This window comes from Coffea eugenioides, chromosome 6 (assembly GCF_003713205.1).
Source record: "Coffea eugenioides isolate CCC68of chromosome 6, Ceug_1.0, whole genome shotgun sequence".
In the NCBI taxonomy this organism is placed as follows: Eukaryota; Viridiplantae; Streptophyta; class Magnoliopsida; order Gentianales; family Rubiaceae; genus Coffea; species Coffea eugenioides.
The window spans coordinates 2,219,210-2,235,018 of NC_040040.1; the positions used below are offsets into that span (position 1 = coordinate 2,219,210).

The window sequence follows — 15,809 nt, forward strand, 5'->3', positions numbered from 1 at the left end:
TCAAGGTTAAACAGCTCCATATCAAATATCTGAAAATCTACCTGGTGACTGGTTTCTTGGGCGTCATCACTCAGGCGAGTATATTTTATCTGTCTACCAACCCTGACAAATATCTTGATTCCGTTGGTATAAGCCTGGGAAAATATCTTGTTTCCGAAGTTTTCCATATTTGTGTGGGCTTCGTCCTTCTTCTGGACCTTCTCCACCCAAAAAGGCAATAAAAAAAAGGAAAAAGCCCACCAGTGTTAGCCTATTACAGGTATTACCCATTATTATTTATTACGTAGTTGGCAGAAAAGGGAAAAAAAAAAAAAAAGGCCATAGCAGAGGTTGGACGGCATTAGAAAAAAAAAAAAAAAATCAATAGTCTCACGCTGGTGCATAAAACACATAGTTAATAAACCCGGCCCGGCGGCGGTCGAACCGGTGGACTGGTCATTGGACCGGGCCGGATTTGGAATCAGATCGTCTGTGCAAAGAGGCCGTTGACTTAGTCAACGACGGTCGAACCGGAAACCCGGCCGGTTTTGACACTAACGGGATTTTGTGGAAAAATTATATTGCTGTTGCTGGAACTCGAACTTCGGACCTCCGCCCCAACACTATCGCCTACTTACCACCAAACTACTTCCAAATATGATAATATGGTAGCTTTATTATGATATATAAATGTTTTTTCAATTCTATCTTTTTTTCTCTAAAACAAATTTATTTGGAATCTTTTAATAAAAATTTATTACCCTCCAAATTCTATAAGTTATAAAATGGATTTAAAAAATAACATATTACATAATTCATTTAAAGACAAATATTATTTTTAATAATTTTTTACACTTAAAATTCATAAATAAGCTAGATAATTACACTAAATATAGATAAAATTTTACACTTGAAGTTTGGTATATTAATAAATAATTTTATATTTGATTGATTCTTATATGAATTAATTATTTTATAACAAATTAAATTAAATGAGCTTTTGTTATAGCATTATTTATTACAATTTATATCATATATCTTATATAAATAATTATAAAATATAATATTTAAATATATGTAGTGACCCACCGGTTAAATCAGTAACCCGTTGACCCACCTCCTTTGCCGGTTCCTTCCCAGGTTAGATTTAATAACTATGATAAAACAGATCAAAATTAGATTATTCATTTCCCAATAATTTTCCAGTCCTATTTCGTTTCCTTTTCCCTCCCTCTCCCTTCCCCTTCCCCTCGCACTGTTCCCCTCTTCTTCTTCTCTTCTCCCTGGAACTTGTCGTTTTACCTTATCCATAACGGAGGAAAACCCTTTTAATTTTCCTCTGTTTTAAGTGAGCAATATGAAAAAAAGCCAGGTCTCCTTGAGCTGCCGAGAAATTCCAGCTCTCAAATCATCAAATGTCCCCATCAGTTCTTCAATCGTCGAACCAGAATTTTACCTACTGCAAACCAACCGCTCTAGTCATGCTGGTACCAGCACGAGGCTTCGTGGCAATGTCTCTAATTTTGCATCACTATCGATGGAGGAAAAGAAAGAGGAGAGAGAATTCTATCCGACGTCGAATCAGTTACTGAAGCGTCCCTTGGCCTTGCTGGCCTTGGTTCCTAAGGACGCCGCGCTTTTCGCTGCAGGGGCTATTGCTGGCGCCGCTGCCAAGACCGTTACGGCGCCACTCGACCGCATTAAGCTCCTTATGCAGGTGCATATGTTTCTGTTGCTTCATTTCCCTCTCTTATTCTCTTCCGCCCCTAGTTTTCTGGTTCAGAATATTTGTTCGGTTGATTGGATTACAATGGTCAATTTAGTCTGTTTGTCATGCAACCTGCTATCTGTTATGTGTGTAATTTCTAATCGTAATAATGTCAATGACACCAATTACGGGTATAATGTTTCAAATTTGGTGATAGACATGTAATTTTCTTTTTTTTTTTCTTTTTTTTTTTGTTTCGTGAGATGCACCTGTATGCTTTCTGTGTTAAGTAGATACTACTGTGTTCTTCTAATAACACAATTTTTTTTTTCCATGGTTTTGGGCTTCGGATTTTCTTAACTAATCTTTTTCAGGAATTGGGTTTATCTGTGAAATAAGTTGGATACTGTTGAGGGGGGGGGGGGATGTATATTTCTTTGTTTCTTTATTTGAAATTATCGATGTAGCTATTAGTATAAAAGCGAACTTCTACTCCTCTATTAAAAGGAATAGTGTATTCGACTGAACGCCTTCTCACAAGTAATAAGAATGTTCACCAGTTATTTCTTCCTCTGTGGCATTTGCTTGCAGACTCACGGAGTAAGAGTTGGGCAAGAAGGTGTTAGAAAGGGTATTGGATTTATTGAGGTAAGTATTTCTACTATGCCTGGTGACTTGTGCACCTCATTGTTTTTTATGTTTCTTCATTTCTTTTGTTTTTGTGTTGGGAGAACAGAGGGGATGGGGAGCAGTATTTCATGGTCGTTGTTTAAGATACCACCTTTTGCAGATTACGTAATTAAATATTGCATCACCCATTGAGTAACTTATGGTGTGAATTATATGATTGATCATCTTTTTGTTTTCAGTGAAGATGGAGTTAACTATATGTTTCCCACCTAATGAATGCTTGTGAATTTGGCAACATACCAAGACTACATTAGATGTGATTTCCCCTTTTATATTTTCTTCATTGGATTTGTTTTCTGTTTCCTTTTCCCTGTCTATCTACAATAGTGGGTTTTTGCTCCCTTTTCTCCCAGAATCTTCAACAGAATTAGAATTGTGGCTGTAGAAATATAGCAGCCCTTGACATTTGGAAGTTTAGTGATGGAATTATTTGGGATGATATGAAGATCAGTATAGTAATTGACTGCAATTTTATGTTCTTGTTAGTTACTTTTCTCAGCACTCACCAGAACCTTTGATGTTCTTTACATGTTACATTTTGGGGTTATTCGTCTTAAGCCTTTGTGACTTCTTGTTTGAGATATTTAGTTTATATTGTACAGAATATTTCTGTCTTTGTCTTGTATATTGAAGTACTTATCTGTAGGCAATAACATTGATTGGAAAGGAAGAAGGGATCAAAGGGTACTGGAAAGGCAACCTTCCTCAGGTACTCTTTCCTTCTTTGGAATTGGTGAATTTTGGGGGCTGAAAGACCAGTAGCATTGCATTCCCTCCCCAGTCATTTTGAACTTGGGAAAGAGTGTTAATTCGACCTTTATTGAATCCACGTCTAGGTGATACGGATTATACCTTACAGTGCAGTGCAGCTGTTTGCTTATGAAACCTACAAGGTAATAAAGAAAAAGAAATATTCACCCAACTTTTTTATGAAATGAAAGGAAATCTTAGCATTCTATGATACGGCATACATTTTTGGAATTATTGTGATTTTGATGTTTGATTTTTTAGAAACTATTTAGTGGAAAGGATGGGACGCTTTCTGTTATTGGAAGACTAGCAGCAGGTGCTTGTGCTGGCATGACATCAACTTTTGTAAGTCATATATTAGCTTGGTACTGTCTGTAATTTTGTGTTCAGAAAAATATCCTTCTGGTTATATTTGATGTCAAGTGGTGTAATGCGCTTGTGTGTAAGTAGGGTATTTCCCTAAGTTAGAATGCCTTGTAAAAATTATAATGTAATGGAAAGTTGCTTTGCAAATGAAAATGTTTTTACTTAAATACACAGATAATTAATCTTACAACTGAAAAGCTCTAGCTGGGTACCAGCATTAAGTGATGTTTCTTTTTTGGATATTTCTGTGGTGTTTTTGGTCAGTCGTCTCATTAGTTTCTTAGCTACTATTACTCTCTCTTAACCTCTCAATACATTTCTTCTTATCAAAAAGATTAGAGAATGATATTAAATACTGGCTTGTGTTTTGTGAAATTGACAGCTATCTTAATGGATTTTGTAGGTGTTCTATTCGACTGTTACTGTTTATCTTACATTTTAGATTTTTGGTTCTTGACCAGGTTACATATCCGTTAGATGTCCTTAGGCTGAGACTAGCTGTTGAACCAGGGTATAAAACTATGACACAGGTAAACTACTTCCGCCTCATTATAGTGGTAGACAGACTTGCAGTTATGATTTATGATTTTGTTCGTTCATTTCAGGTTGCCTTCAATATGTTGAAAGAGGAAGGAGTTGCATCATTTTATAGTGGTCTAGGACCTTCCCTTATTGGAATAGCACCTTATATTGCAGTAAACTTTTGTGTGTTTGACTTGTGAGCTTTCTCTTTGGAAATTTTGCTTTCTGATTGTTTGTCAATGGAGGAAGGGGAAGTATATGTATCTTGAATCTAAAATGTTGTGAATGTCAGGGTGAAGAAAGCTCTTCCCGAAGAGTATCAGAAAAGAACTGAAACATCCCTAATAACGGGTCTAATATCAGCCACTGTTGCTACTGTCATGTGTTATCCCCTGGACACTGTCAGAAGACAACTGCAAATGAGAGGCACACCTTACAAGACAGTTTTGGATGCCTTTCCAGGTAAATAGACAATCAGAAACCGTGCTAAAAAATTGTGGGATTTGATCTCATACAGTGTCTGCCAACCATTTCCCCATGTTGATGTGATTCAAGAGAAAGATGTTACATTTTCATCAAATTTAACCCGAAAAGTCCTTCAAATGCTTATTTATGAAAATGTACCTAGATTTCGTGATCCATGCACTGCAGATTTGCTGGTGAAGAAACTTCTTAAAAACTACTTGACTAAAGTTTGAAGATGATTGCAATGTGTGGAGCATCGGAAACAAATCTAGCAAGCTTGTCTAGTTTAGGGGGACAAATGCCCAATTAAGTGAACACATGCAGAATGGGTTATAGCACATTTTACCCTGAACTCTACTTGTCTTTGGTGATATTCCTGTAAAACTTGTTATACTTTTGTTATTAGTTTTGTAGTTATGGGAGGGCCACAAGCCCGTTTCTGAAAATCTGACTCTGGATAGGTGCTTTGTCTTTACGATTCTCTTAACTACATACAACATTTTTGCCAATTACCTTCCATGAGTGAGCCTTCTTGGAGGACTTTCCAAGTCTTGATTTGTTATTTTAGCCTGGGAAATGGACAAATTGGGCCTTTTGTAGCTGTAAAATTCTCAACGCATCAGTTAAGTTTAACCATCATCTAACCCATGCTTGACCTTTGTCTATGTTCAGGTTCATTTTCACTTTGGTGATAATATGATAATATTGCAACAATCTCTTGAATTGAGTTACCTTCTATTATGAAATCCTGTTTCTATCTTGTTTGAAACTTTAACTGCTTGAAGTCAGCAAGTGTATGATTATTAGACTTTGACTCCGCTTCTTATATATAAATACAAATCAGGTATTCTGGAACGTGATGGGCTAGTTGGATTGTATAGGGGTTTTGTGCCCAATGCATTGAAAACACTACCTAATAGCAGGTTCATGTCTCTTAACTTCTTGTAGCTATCTTGTTCATTGGTTTGTTGAAAATGAATCTGACAATACCAGTGAAAGTATTGCTACTATAACTTCTTGAGGTAATCTCTAATTTATTCTTGGCTAACCTGCCTTGAGTTTTTCGTTCATTGGCTGCGAAGAAATGAGTGGTATTCATCAATTTTGGCCAATATTGGAAGTCAATTAGGACTATTTTCCCTTTTTAGCGAGTAATTATTATCATGGCACTTGATTGACTACTTCTCTGTGATTTTCCTGTTGCAGCATACGGCTTACCACCTTTGACACTGTTAAGCGTTTAATTGTAGCGAGTGAAAAAGAGCTTCAAAAGATTATACTGGAGAATCGCAACAAAGAAGGACAGAGTACTAGTGAGGGCACAGTTAGATAATTTGTTAGCCAAGATTGATATTGATCTTCCCAATTATTTGCACTCTTACAAGTACTTGCAGCAGGATAAACACGACTCTGCTGGTATCTGAGAGGGCTTGGCTGTCAGGAACTTTTACTTTGTCATCCTGCAGCACCAATTTTTGTAACAAGACAACTTTCACTTATTAAAAGTTGTCTAGTTGGCTTGTAATTTAATTCTTGTTATACTATAGAATCTTGAAAGCTTGTTTTCAGTTTCGTTCAATTGTGGCAGTATGATGTGCATGCCTATGAGGATTCGCTAGCTAATGAATCGTGAACTGGTGACCATTACTAAGCTGTTCTCCGCCCCTGAACTGGAATGCCATGATTGCTATTAGAAGAGAGAAAATATTGGTTTTGGGGTAAAAATTTTTGAGTAGACTTGCGTACGAGGCCAAGGGCTTGTTATGCAAGTAGGAGTAGTTATTATTTTCAAACTTTCTCAACGATATTACCGCAAGTCAATAATTAATGTTGTTTGATGATCCACATTTTGAAATTGCTCAGCGCAATTCATAATTTCATATACGGCCTTACAGTTACAGGTATTGAATATTCATATTTCATCGTCATTGTTTGTTGGTTGATTTTTCCGGTAGAAAAAATTGGGAAGGTACGACAAAACGAACTCCAACGGTAGACGGATAATTATCCTCGGTTCAGTAAGTAGCGTATTAGCATACCCACCTTTACATTTTGTTTCTTGGTGCTATAATGAATAATCCTGTTATCGTACGCGTGGGCATCTGGCGGTTTTTCGTTTTACATCTTTTTTGTTTTTGGAGCAAAAGGTTGGGGGCAGATTTTGAAGACCAATAATGTCATCTCGGTCTCTGCATCTATCCTTGCCGAAAGTTAGGTCTGAATCGTGGCAGCGTTCCTTTCCCCTACGTCCCCGAGTTAAACTGCATCCCAATCTTCAGATCCTCTGCACTTCCCCGCATTCAGATATCCGTGGAGGCCGACCAGATGAGGACCAAGAATCTGAGCCTCCCAGGTTGTCGTTTCTCTCAAAATTCACTATTTCTGCTTATTATTATTATTATTATTGTTATTATCTTTTTCTTTTCTTTTTTTCTTTTTTTGGTATTTTGAAGTTATATGCAACAGGAGGAAGGATAGAAGAGGCCAGAGAAATGTGATTCTGGTTGAAAGATACGGGAACGGGACTTCCAAGAGGTACTCGTTTTGCTCATAATTTTTCTAGTATTAGTGGTAGATGGGTTCCTTACTTCAGTAATTCCCCATAACATAACCAATTAGACGTGTATTTAAACCAACATGCAACTTGAATCACTAAACAAATAAAGGGAACTTCAATCAGTCTTCTAAGCTGCCAATATGCCACGCTTGATTTCCAGTTATGAGTTTGTGGTTTACTGTTCCTTTAATTGAGATAATGTGTTTCGGGTGGAATATACTAAGTCCTTGCATATTGAACACTGTGATGATGTTTCTTCCGATTCTGGTTTGCCACGAGTCAACAGGTACATTTTAGACGATGACTCAGGAATTAGGACATTTATTGAGGAACAAGTCTCTCAGAGTAATGGATCCCATGGTTCACAAACCTCTGACATGGAATTACCTTGGCTTCCCCAGATTGTCAAAGATTTTTGGCTTCCTACTGGGTTTCCCGGTAATATATGTTATACTTCAATACCCTTGAACCATTTTCTGAGCAGTTGCCTACTTGTTGTGCCCTCTCAACCTCCAAGAAACTGCAAGTTGCTGCTCTTTCTGTAAGAGCATCTAATGTAAGCAGTTGGGGAATGTAGTCAAGCTCTCATAAATTTTTTTCCCCTCTCTTTGCAATCTCAATGCATCTGTAAGTATTGCCTAATTTTGAACAATTTCTCCACACTTGATGCAGGATCAGTTTCAGATGACTATTTAGCCTACATGTTGCTACAGTTCCCTACCAATGTCACTGGGTGGATCTGTCACACGTTTGTCACTTCAAGTCTCCTAAAGGCACGTCAATCTAACTCTGGCCATTAATTCTATCTGGGTATGTGTGCTAAATACCAAGAAACTTGGCCAAATGATTTTCTGTGTCCCATTTTCTAAGATTCTTGTTATTATATTAGTATCTGATTATTCACAAAGCTTTTCAGTCATTGCCCGTACAACATTACTGTACTTGACCTGACTCTTTCAATGTTCAGCTTTCTTAAAAAATGGGACGGTACTTTAAGATTTTGATTGTTTTCTCATCTTTCCTTCTGATGATAATAACTTACAACGGGAATTTTCTTTATATAGGAATTGCCAAAAACATGCAGTTCGACCACCCAGAACTCAATATTTTGCATCGTTCTTGTTCACATCAGTTGCTTGTGTGGATATGCACGTAGTTCAGTTCAATCATGATAGATATGGTCGTAATACTATTAAGCTTGCATATACGCTGTTGGAACTTATATGGGAATTGCCAAAAACATACAGTTCAGCCACCCAGAACTCAAGAATTTGCATTGTTCTTGTTCACATGAGTTGCTTGTGTGGATATGCACGTAGTTCAGTTCAATCATAATAGTTATGGTTGTAATACTATTAAGCTTGCATGTAGGCTGTTGGAGTGGGTTCCTTCTCAGGAACTACTGCAGCTGCTTCTGCTGCTGCCATCAGGTACAGAATCCTTTACATTTGGCTTGCCCACCCAATATGTTATTGACATGATAAATAGAGAATTATTTGACTATTTGATAATACATTGGTTTTTCACATTTGAACCTGCAGATGGGTATCAAAGGATGGCATTGGTGCTGTAGGGCGCTTATTTGTTGGTCAGGCTGCATGAAGTCAGGTTTATTCAAAAAAGGCAATTATAATGTTTGTAAACTTGATGATAGCATATTTTCCAGGTGGTAGGTTTGGTAGTCTTTTTGATGATGACCCTAAACAGTGGCGCATGTATGCAGACTTCATTGGAAGTGCAGGAAGGTAAGCTTGACATCCTTCACTTTTATACATTATTTTTATCATATTATATTCTTTCAGTGAATAGGTTCAGTTAATTTATCTACTTATGCAGTATATTTAATTTATCTGCTTATGCAGTATATTTGATCTCACAACTGAATTATATCCTGCTTACTTCTTGCCACTGGCTTCACTTGGAAATCTAGCTAAGGTATTTAACATATCGCAATTCTCTTTACCACTTCTCACCTATTCTAAACTTATTTGAAGGACAACAATTCGATACTTTACTAGGTTGTAGGAGGAAATGATATTTACCATGCATCCAGTCAAGCTGTAATACAATTTTGTTTTGTTGTAAAGTCTTATCCTTGTAGCATATATGATGTCAAATGAACTGTTGGCTGGCATTTGAACTGAGGTAATTATTTTGACAGGCTGTTGCCAGGGGACTTAAAGATCCTTCTTTCAGGGTGATACAAAATCACTTTGCAATCGCAGGAAATCTTGGTGAGATCGCAGCCAAGGTATATTGCTGTTTATGTTGTCAAATTCAGTCTAGGTTTGAATGCATTAAGTTTTCCCCATGTTATTATGGTTGATATGCCATCCTTGTGTTGAAAGGTAGCACTTACTTTCATGAGAGTGTGAAGGTTAGAAGAGACTCTGGAAGTTATGGTTATATGTTGTGGATTTAAGAATGAAGGTAGAGATAGGGGTGTATCCAGAATCTTTCTACAGCTGATAGGTGACGTCATCTAGTTGCAACTGACTAATGACACAGTGTTTAAGCACCAATTAAAGAGAAAATTGAATGTGGCACTGTGGGTCTTGTATCAACTGACTTCATGCATATTGAATTTTTTCCTTCAATGACTTCTGTTTATATTTTTGGGAGAGATTTGCTTTAGGACTGAGTGAACGGGTTTATGTACTTTCTGTCTTCTTCGTTATAGTGCATGTTAGGTAACTTACAACCTTTTCTAGAATATGATTCTGTCTTTGTAAAGATTCCTGAAATTTGTACTACCATATGCTAGGAGGAAGTATGGGAAGTGGCTGCGGAGCTGCTCGGTCTTGCTATTGGTATACTTGCCCTGGTACGTGAGAAGATTTATCTTGGAATGTGCCCTTTGATGTATCACACATGATTACTTACTGAAGTTATGGCTAGAATAAAATATCATATTGCAGGATACACCGGGTTTTTCATCGTCATATTCCTCATTGACTTTAACATGGCTGAGTGTGCGGGTTCTGCATCTTTGGTTACGCTATCAGTCTCTCTCGGCCCTGCAATTCAATACAGTAAGATATTAGGCATTGACTCCTCCTACTGGAAAACAGGTGCTATCTGTCATCAATTTTAGTAACTAATTTATTATGATAGGATGCTCTTGTGGAACTTACAACTATCAAGAGGCTGACTTTTTCGTTGCTTGTATTTGTTGACAGATAAACCTTAAACGTGCTTGTATACTAGTAAACTCACATGTTGTGCACTCTACCATTCCAGGTTTGCCTCTTTCCTATGGGCTTAATCCAAATTAACATTTGTTTTTTTTTTCTAGGTGCTTATTTATTTTGCTTGAATTAGGATTTCGTGAATGCAATAGGATGGAGAATATCTTAGTGTGGCAAAAGTTCTCAAAACCACGTCTCCGATTTGGTGCGTCTTTGGAAGAGTTGGTTGGCGGTGAGAGATGCAGCTCCATGGTATTGTATCAGCTTTCTTATTGTTCCATTTTATGGCTTTTCTAATGCATATATTTTGAGGGATCTGAACTTACAATACTTCTTGTGTGCGCCTTGATATGATGATTAGAATTTAAAAATCCTGCAAGCTCCCATGGATGTTCCTGGTAAAAGAAGTTTCTAAGCCTCTAGGTTCTTCTCACCAATAGAAACCGGTTAATACACTATAAGTCAAGAACAAGTTCTTAGGATCCATAGATTAAACCAGGTATGCACTGGATCTTAAATGTGAGTAATAACGACAAGCAACAACATGGTTATCTATTTGCCTAAATGAGGTATCCATGAGCAACAACATGGCTAAACTGGTCCTAATTTCTTTGCACAGGTGAGATTTCTTCTTAAATTGTACGCAAAGGAGAAACACATTCTTGTGGTGAACCAAATGCAGTTAAGAGAATTAGAAGTCTTCATTACCTTCAAGGTATGAATCGCTGTGTTATTCATAATCTTGAACAAAATAATAAGCCTTTCAGGCTTTATGACTTGCTGGCCTGCAGGAGGGAGCAACAAGTTTATCAGTGCTGCGGAGTGTGTGGCAGGCCTACTGGCTTTATCAGAATTGGGGCTGGTCAAATAATGTGCAAGACCAAGTGGAACAAAGCTTAAGTAAGCTGGAGGAAAGGTTTGATGATTTTATGGAACAACTGGAGAGCTCGGGATGGGATCCAAGCCAATTAAACTTGAAGGTCCCTAAAGAAATATCTATCGAGGAACCTGCTGCTGTCTAATAATATGCTTAGCTTCGTTAAAGCAGGGAAGGCTTTCCCCTGAGCAGAGGAGGAGATGCTCTACTATCCATTAATATTCTCGGTTATTTCTCCAACGTATATTTGGCTTTTCCTAATTGACAGCAAAAGTGTGCATATTTATTTTGGGAACGACAGTGACGCGCGAGAGGCTGAATGGTAATTCCTTGAGAAGTTCAAGGACTGGCGAGAGGAGGAGACAAACGCAAGAAATGAGGGAAAACAAAATAAAAAGGAAAGTAGGTCAGGAATAGAATGCACAAGAGAATTAAAATATGTCACATTACTTCTATTCTAAACTTATTTGAAAAATCTTAAAAATTTCCCAAAATATTTTAAATTTGTCAACATGTCATTACTTTGAGCTGAAGAGTTATTTGAAAAATACCTCATTAAATTTTTAAATCTTAAAAATATTTCAAAAACATCATTAAAAACAACTACAGTGAAAGTTGTTTATGTATATTGTTATAGTAAAATAGTTTAAAAACACCCTAAAAAACAGCTAATTCAAGTGGAGTCGTTAATGTAAGTAATACAAAAATTCTGTTTGGATAGAACATTATTATTTATAAAAAAAAAATGCATTTAGATAGAGTTTTATGTACAAAAGAAATTTTAATTGTATATTTGTATCATATATATATATATATATATTTATGGTGTTTTTTTTGGAATTTCCGTAACAAGACCTTTTTGAAACATCTGTTCTCCCTCCAATATCTGTTGGGGGAAGCCCTAATCAGTACAGCAGTAGTAATAGTAGGAGTCCACGACACGGGCACACACTGGAGAGTTTCGAGTGAAGAGTAATGTGGTCACTCCAACAACTTCAGCAGCTGAATCTTTGCCTCTCACGCCTCCAAAACCCCCGTTAAGCTCCTCTCCCACGGGACTCCTCACTCTGCACCTCCGAAGCTGCTCCGCCGCCCTTATATGCCTCTGTAGGAAATGCTACCGCTACCGAAGCTGCTCTGCCGCCCACTGCTTCCCTCCCTCAGGGACTCCTCAGAGAGTTGATGCCCAACCTCTTGGCGGTCATCATGGACGGGAACCGGAGATGGGCCAGGATGGGAGGGTTGCCCGTCTGCTTGGGTCACGAAGCGGGTGTTCGGGCACTCAGAGGGCTTGTGGAGCTCTGCTGCAAATGGGGGATTAAGGTTCTTACCGCTTTCGCCTTCTCAGCCGATAATTGGTTTCGACCCCAAGTCAGTTAGTCACTTCATCAATTACTTCTTCACGTTAACGTTGATTCTCTCTCTCTCTCTCTCTTTGGTGTAATAACTTTGTTCTCTGTATCTGGCTATACATAATTAAATTTCTTTGATTGTCTTTTCTTGGTTTGAGCATGGTGAAGGCGGAGGTTGATTTCTTGATGGGCTTGTTTGAGAAGGGATTGAAAGATGACTTGAAAGTTCTTCTTCTGAGGTAGCACCAAATTCTGACTGAGAGCTCATTATTAGTCGAAAACGTAGTACTAGTATTAAACTACTACAGTAAAGTTTTCAAAGTTGCGCAAGAAATAAAACAAGAATTAGGCAGGTCTTAAGAAATCCAATATTTTTGTGTAGTTCTTGGCTATCTATCAGATAAGACAAGTGGTACCCAAGTACCAAAAGCACTATGCCACCTATGCTGCTGCTCCCAACTGAGGCCTAGAAGGCATAGTATCATCGGTATTTGCCCTAGTAGGTTTCTGACTGGTGGCCAAGTTTTTCTCTGAAATTTTTTTACCAATTCTTTCTATTAGACGGCTGAGTGATATTTTATGTCTTTTTTTTTTCCAGTGTTTTAGTAGTTACTCTTATGCTTGTTCCTCATAATGAATATTCAAATTGTCATTTGCCGTTCAGTTTGAAGGAAAAGGCACAGTAAGACATCGCCTTTTTTTTTTTTTTTGGTGGCAGAGAGGATATTCGAAATTCTGTGATTGGAGATACTTCTAAGCTTCCAAGGAATTTAGATGAATCCATAGCACATGTGGAGAAAACCACAATGAATAATCCAAGACTACATGTTGTTGTGGCAGTAAATTATAGTGGAAAGCATGATGTAGTGCAAGCTTGTAGGAGGATATCTCAAAAGGTAAAGGATGGTCTGATTGTACCTGAAGATATTGATGAGGTTCTAGTCGAGCAAGACTTAGAAATGTGCAGAGTTTCCTTGCCCTGATCTACTTATACGAACTAGTGGTGAGCTTAGGATTAGTAATTTCTTGCTGTGGCAGTTGGCCTATACTGAACTTTTTTTCGCAGAATCATATTGGCCTGATTTTGGAGAAGTAGAGTTTATTGAAGCTCTATCTTCTTTTCAACAAAGACAGAGGCGATATGGTGGACAGATTATCTAACTTCGAAGATGTTTTCTAGATTTTGTTGGATTATTCAGGATTCTGCTTGCATTCAGGAGCAAGTGTAGGCTGATGGGCAGAGTGAGCTATAAAACCCCCAGCCTGTGCTGCAGTTCCTCCACAGAGTGATACCTTTCAAGATTAAAAAACATCTGCAGATTCTGTCTGCTAACCAATTATTTGCTTTCAAGGCATCAGAAACCTCAACGAAACAGTTGTTATGTCTTCTGGGTTTTGGTAGTGGGAAGGAGAGAGCAGTGGTGTTCTTGAGGATACTCATTACACATAACTCCGGTAATGGTAGCCACAGTGCATATTTGCTGCCCACGCTCCTCAAGGTTCACTCTTGTGTGTCCCAGATGGTAGAAGATCTTTGAACTTCTCCTGTGCCTGCTATCATATTTAAAGTTGTTGACATTATCAGATGGTGTGTCCCCAACCTGATTGCAAACTTTGGACAACAGGCATTGGAACATTTGTTGGTTTAAGTTGACAAGATCTTATATTACTAAACAGCCGTCTGATTACCAGAAGAGATATAAATATTACACATCCTACCTTGGATTAAAGAGGAAGGCAATTAAGATCAGGAAAGCTTACAAGGTTGTGCGCTAGTTGGAAAAGCTTATGTACCACGAGTGCAATTTGACGGATGTTGGATTATCAAATCTACTTGCAAGAGTGCAAAGCTGGTTTGAGCCAATTATGTACGTTCGTTATGTCTTTGAAGTATTTGCAATTCTATTTTATATGTACTGCAGAAAGTGTTTAGGTATTTCTGCTGAACATATAATCATCCATAGCGTGTAAAGATGTGGTGGATGATCTTGTCTTCTAAGGTAATCAGGCTTATCTGTGTCTGGAGATTAATTTATTTGCAGCTCCATTAACCTGTTTCCTCATCCTTTCCCATTCTTATTGCTATGCTAAAGTGTTTCTTGGTTTTGGGGTCAAGGACAGAAAAAGGGAAAAAATAAGACCGGGAAAAAAATCATAGCTAGTTTAACTGCTGATACATTATCTCCTTGGTATGTGTGACAGGTTTTCATTAAGGATATTAAGGAGTGAGGCAGCGAGGACAATCAGTTTTAATGCGAAACTCCAGCTGTTTTTTAAGGACAACTCTGGAGAATCGGGATGGTTTGTTGTACCATTCAGAAGATAAATAAGATAATCATCGTTCCTCAAGATATCTATCCATGCTGTCATAAAAAGAGGTTGCTTCTAAGAAGTTTTGGAATCTGTAATCCGATAGTTTGCCTACGTTCCTAGTCTCATCCTCAGACATCAGTCTTAAACCGACAATGCTGCTGAAGGTTTATAGTCACACATTTTTAATGGTCCCTGAACTTGGGAACGTTTGGACTTCTTCCAGGAAACAAGTGCCACGTGTTTTGTTCATTTTTAATAGAAACAAATCTTTTTATATCTTGAATTGGTGAACTAAATAGCAGATTAATATGTTAGCTGATCAATAATCAAACTTGTAGAATGAGCTGCATGGATCAGTATCTTGTTGAAGGTAGTTCGTGGTTGGAGGAACACTAGCGTGAAGATGAAGTATGTGTTTCGGTGGAATCATTACCATCCATGATCCACCTCCCCTCCCTCGTATTAATAGTAGTATATATTAATAGATACTCCCTCTGTCCCATTTCAATAGTTCTAATTTTTTTTCACACAGTTTAATAAAAAAGCAGTTAACTTTATTGAAAAAACAAATTTAGATTGTTATTTTCCTAAAATATCCTTACATTAAATAAAGTTGCCTTTTTATATATCAATATGTTTTAGAAAATCTAAATGCATTAAATGGGGTAGGTTGTATTCAATACTAACAATCTATATTAAATAAGGTCGTTTATAGTAATAACAACTTACATTAAATAATGGATATTTTAGAAAAATTAAAAGATAATTACATTATTCAATTGGAAAGTGAACTATAATTTGGAACAGAAGAAAAAAAAAACAGAACTATTAAAGTGGAACGGAGGGAGTATCAAATTACAGTCAATCGTGCCAAAGTGGCAAATTTGAAGAGGCCTGATATTACCGTCGTGCATGGATTTTTTTTTTCTTTTTTTGGTTTTATTTGATCCCGATAAAGAGTAATAATTCCTTTGTGATGAAATACGATTAATGTCTGTGTTTTGCAAGCAAAGGGTTGGTTCGCTTGTCACTCTACACACAT

At 37.4% G+C, this 15,809-nt stretch overlaps 3 protein-coding genes across 4 annotated transcripts; all 3 read left to right on the plus strand.

Moving 5' to 3' along the window:
- Positions 1-1,212: 1,212 nt before the first annotated feature.
- LOC113776502 (probable envelope ADP,ATP carrier protein, chloroplastic) lies at positions 1,213-6,127 on the plus strand. Its single transcript, XM_027321681.1, has 10 exons — positions 1,213-1,696; positions 2,279-2,335; positions 3,024-3,086; positions 3,214-3,270; positions 3,389-3,472; positions 3,955-4,023; positions 4,099-4,211; positions 4,308-4,477; positions 5,325-5,403; positions 5,687-6,127. Exons 1-10 carry the CDS (start codon positions 1,337-1,339, stop codon positions 5,811-5,813), a joined length of 1,179 nt encoding a protein of 392 aa, XP_027177482.1. The 5' UTR covers positions 1,213-1,336; the 3' UTR covers positions 5,814-6,127.
- A 245-nt stretch (positions 6,128-6,372) lies between these two features.
- On the plus strand, positions 6,373-11,382 carry LOC113773034 (protein root UVB sensitive 5). 2 transcript variants are annotated; one of them, XM_027317552.1, is made up of 16 exons: positions 6,373-6,498; positions 6,628-6,833; positions 6,947-7,015; positions 7,324-7,475; positions 7,710-7,810; positions 8,409-8,467; positions 8,579-8,625; positions 8,704-8,782; positions 8,900-8,972; positions 9,199-9,288; positions 9,802-9,861; positions 9,956-10,069; positions 10,217-10,277; positions 10,359-10,477; positions 10,845-10,940; positions 11,017-11,382. In XM_027317552.1, the coding sequence occupies exons 2-16, from the start codon at positions 6,655-6,657 to the stop codon at positions 11,245-11,247; spliced, it is 1,530 nt and encodes a 509-aa protein (XP_027173353.1). In that variant the 5' UTR covers positions 6,373-6,498; positions 6,628-6,654; the 3' UTR covers positions 11,248-11,382. The 2 variants fall into 2 exon arrangements, with proteins under 2 accessions (XP_027173353.1, XP_027173352.1); XM_027317551.1 differs by lacking the exon at positions 6,373-6,498 and having other exon boundaries at positions 6,520-6,833.
- Positions 11,383-11,477: 95 nt separating this feature from the next.
- On the plus strand, positions 11,478-14,450 carry LOC113772836 (dehydrodolichyl diphosphate synthase 2-like). The gene is given in 5 exon segments (XM_027317315.1): positions 11,478-11,508; positions 12,145-12,473; positions 12,623-12,693; positions 13,173-13,412; positions 13,414-14,450. Coding segments are annotated over 5 exon segments (873 nt in total). The 3' UTR covers positions 13,616-14,450.
- Positions 14,451-15,809: the final 1,359 nt, after the last annotated feature.

Excerpts from the sequence above, each read along its gene's own strand:
- LOC113776502 (XM_027321681.1), top strand. The coding sequence starts at position 1,337 with ATGAAAAAAAGCCAGGTCTCCTTGAGCTGCCGAGAAATTCCAGCTCTC. Across the intron at positions 1,697-2,278 it reads GCATTAAGCTCCTTATGCAG|ACTCACGGAGTAAGAGTTGG; the intron begins GTGCATATGTTT and ends ATTTGCTTGCAG. Across the intron at positions 3,087-3,213 it reads GGAAAGGCAACCTTCCTCAG|GTGATACGGATTATACCTTA; the intron begins GTACTCTTTCCT and ends ATCCACGTCTAG.
- LOC113773034 (XM_027317552.1), top strand. The coding sequence starts at position 6,655 with ATGTCATCTCGGTCTCTGCATCTATCCTTGCCGAAAGTTAGGTCTGAA. Across the intron at positions 7,476-7,709 it reads GCTTCCTACTGGGTTTCCCG|GATCAGTTTCAGATGACTAT; the intron begins GTAATATATGTT and ends CACTTGATGCAG. Across the intron at positions 8,626-8,703 it reads TGTAGGGCGCTTATTTGTTG|GTGGTAGGTTTGGTAGTCTT; the intron begins GTCAGGCTGCAT and ends CATATTTTCCAG.